We start from the raw sequence: 2,689 nt of genomic DNA on the forward strand, positions 1-2,689 counted from the left end.
AGGAGCGTTAGCCTTTGATCTTTTATTAGGGATTAAACCAGCGGCTGGAAGCATCATCGTGTCTTTGATCTTTCCAAGAAAAGAGAAAAGCCGGACCGAGCCGAGCTGACTCACCGCTCGACCCGCAATTCACGTCGCCCCTCATCACTCGCTCCTGTCTCGATCACTCCCGAGTCACTGACCATCTCTTCTCTCTCTCTCTCTTTCTCTCTCTCTCTCTCTCTCTGTGCCCTGCTTCTTGTCTCCTCGGTTCTCTCTCCATCGATCTCTCTCTCTCTCTGTGCCCTGCTTCTTGTCTCCTCGGTTCCCTCTGCATCGATGAGAGCAATCATTGTACTATCTTCCAGTTCAGTGTTGTTCTTTTGCTCCCTCTCCCTCACTCTTTCTCTCAACGGAAAACCGCTTCAAGTTCTTCGAAAACCATCCTCAAGCGCAGACATGGTCTTCAGGACTCTGGAGATAACTATGATATCGTTCATGGGCCGCGAGGCCGTCAGTTTCTACCTCGTCGGTTCTCTCTCCGGCAACAAGAGCGACAAGAGGCAGCGCACGCCTGTCCACAAGGACGGCAGCATGAACCGCACCTTCGTCTTCCCCGTCGATGGGGCCACGGCTCGCGCCGGGCGCCTCAAGTTCAAGATCATGGCCAAGCGCACCTTCTCCTTCGACAAGGACGTCGGCGAGGTCGATGTGCCGGTCAGGGATCTGCTCGAGGAGGGCGGCGCCGGCGATGGGAAGCCGAAGGTGCTGAAGTACAGCGTGAGGTCGCCGTCCGGGAAGTCGAAGGGCGTTCTTGGATTTTCTTTTAAGTTCCGCGAGGCAGCGCCCCCACCGGGGGCATGTCCCCTGAACCCCGTGCCCACAAATGGTTATCCGTCGCTGGGGAACAGGTACGCTGTTCCACCGCCGGCAAGCCAGGCGGCGCTCAAGAAAGCCGGAGGCAAGATCTTCATGTTGATGGGCAAGTTCCTCGAAAAGCTGCTGACCGGGGACTGCATATCAAATGCAATTAATGATGTCGGGTTCGATTATGGTGGCGATAAGTAAACAGAGTTTTCTTGTTTTTGGTCTTCCTTCCTCTGCCTCTCTCGTTACATTGATGTCTTGAGCTATGAGGTTGTCTTTCTTCTTGGTTGGCTGGGTCCGCCGAGGAGAAAGAGAGCGCTCACCTAGAGGAACGCACGAGAAGAGTAGGGAAATAGGGCAGCCGCTTCCGGCGAAGATTCAACGGCCAAATGTTGTCGGAATCTGTTCAAATTTCAGTATATCGTTTGTGGGCAATCGAGACCTATGAGTTGATCAGACTCAGTGTTTGTATTGGAAGATATGTTTGATATGTGTGATATCCATTCAGATTTAGATTGATTTATTATATCAATCAAAGATTAGGTTTGATTTTTGGGATATTTTCTTTCCCTATGTTTGTCTACATCATGTTCTATAATTACAGAGCTTTGTACACTTTCACAATCAATGAAAAGAAATACAGAAAATCTTCCCCTAAAATCTGTTCTTCTCGCTCTTCCTGTGTCTTCCTTGTTTCATTTCATGATATCAAAGCAGTTGTGCTCCTAATTTAGCTTCCGCCACTTCATCATTGATTGCCTGCCGTTTTCCCTGTTCTTGCAACAAAGGACACACTAACCTACAAAACAGAGTTAGCACTCCAGCTAGAAATCAGTTCCTTGAAACCACAAAAGCAAGCAAGAAAAGATGAGTTTTTTTTACCATTACTATGACTCAGAATTAGCCATTGACTTCTGAAGAACGTATCTCAGAAGAGATAATGCCAAAAGCTTTGGACATTCAAGATACTACCTTGAACCCACCTATTGGAGTTGTTGGAAGCCGAGAGCAGCCCATTCGGGCCCAACATATGCAATGGCCACCATCATAGGCCCGGCCGAATATGGGGCAACCCTTTATGGGCCAACCATTCTAGTGGCTGCCCGTTCAAATGCAGCCCAATCCTTGGTATGATGGGTCAAGCCCAAATACCTCGTGGTTAGGAAATCAAAGCCACGAAAGTAGTGCTCAGTCCAATGGTGACTTGCTAGTCGTGAATGGGGCAAGCCCAACCATTGGGATGGATCCTTCCATGCGGGGCAAGTGACTGGGTTGGGAGATTTGAGTGTGGGTTTTCACAGTGCGGGGCAGACAACCGAGTTGAGTAATCAGGGTATGGGAGAAAATCCCTACCCGTTTCTGCCACCTGGGATCTTCCCGTATTCAATCTTGGCTATGACTAGTCGCCTAGAGCCCGACAACCCTTTGTTTGTCTCCACAGCCAATGGACCGGAAATTCAACTAATCATCCATCAGTTAACCGAATCGGAAAACTATTCAACTTAAGCACGAGAGTTTCGGCAAGCTCTCGTTACGAAGGATAAAGACAATTTTATCAATGGGAGACCATTCTAATCTCAATGGACAAAAGGATGATACGGCATTGGAAAAAATGTAATCAACTAGTGAGAATGTGGGTCAGAAATTGTATTTCCCCTAAAGTTGCAACTGGCTTACCTCCCAGGATGCAAAAATCATTTGGGACAATATTAAGGAGATGTAAGGGAAGTTCGATCGAGCCGAAATCTTCTCGCTCACCCAAGCACTCTCAGATCTGAAGCAAGGAAACATGTCTATTGTGAAATGCTTCAACAAGCTGTCAACTCTTTGGAATGAACTGGAG

General features: G+C 48.3%; 1 protein-coding gene across 1 annotated transcript; it reads left to right on the forward strand.

The window, feature by feature from the left end:
- Window positions 1-438: 438 nt before the first annotated feature.
- Window positions 439-1,047, forward strand: LOC104428269 (protein SRC2 homolog). Its single transcript, XM_010041281.2, has one exon. The coding sequence runs from the start codon at window positions 439-441 to the stop codon at window positions 1,045-1,047; it is 609 nt and encodes a 202-aa protein (XP_010039583.2).
- The last annotated feature ends 1,642 nt before the right edge of the window (window positions 1,048-2,689 follow it).

This window comes from Eucalyptus grandis, chromosome 2, assembly GCF_016545825.1.
Source record: "Eucalyptus grandis isolate ANBG69807.140 chromosome 2, ASM1654582v1, whole genome shotgun sequence".
Classification (NCBI taxonomy): domain Eukaryota; kingdom Viridiplantae; phylum Streptophyta; class Magnoliopsida; order Myrtales; family Myrtaceae; genus Eucalyptus; species Eucalyptus grandis.

What these genes read in the sequence shown, in the direction of transcription:
- LOC104428269 (XM_010041281.2), top strand. Translation starts at nt 439, where the DNA reads ATGGTCTTCAGGACTCTGGAGATAACTATGATATCGTTCATGGGCCGC.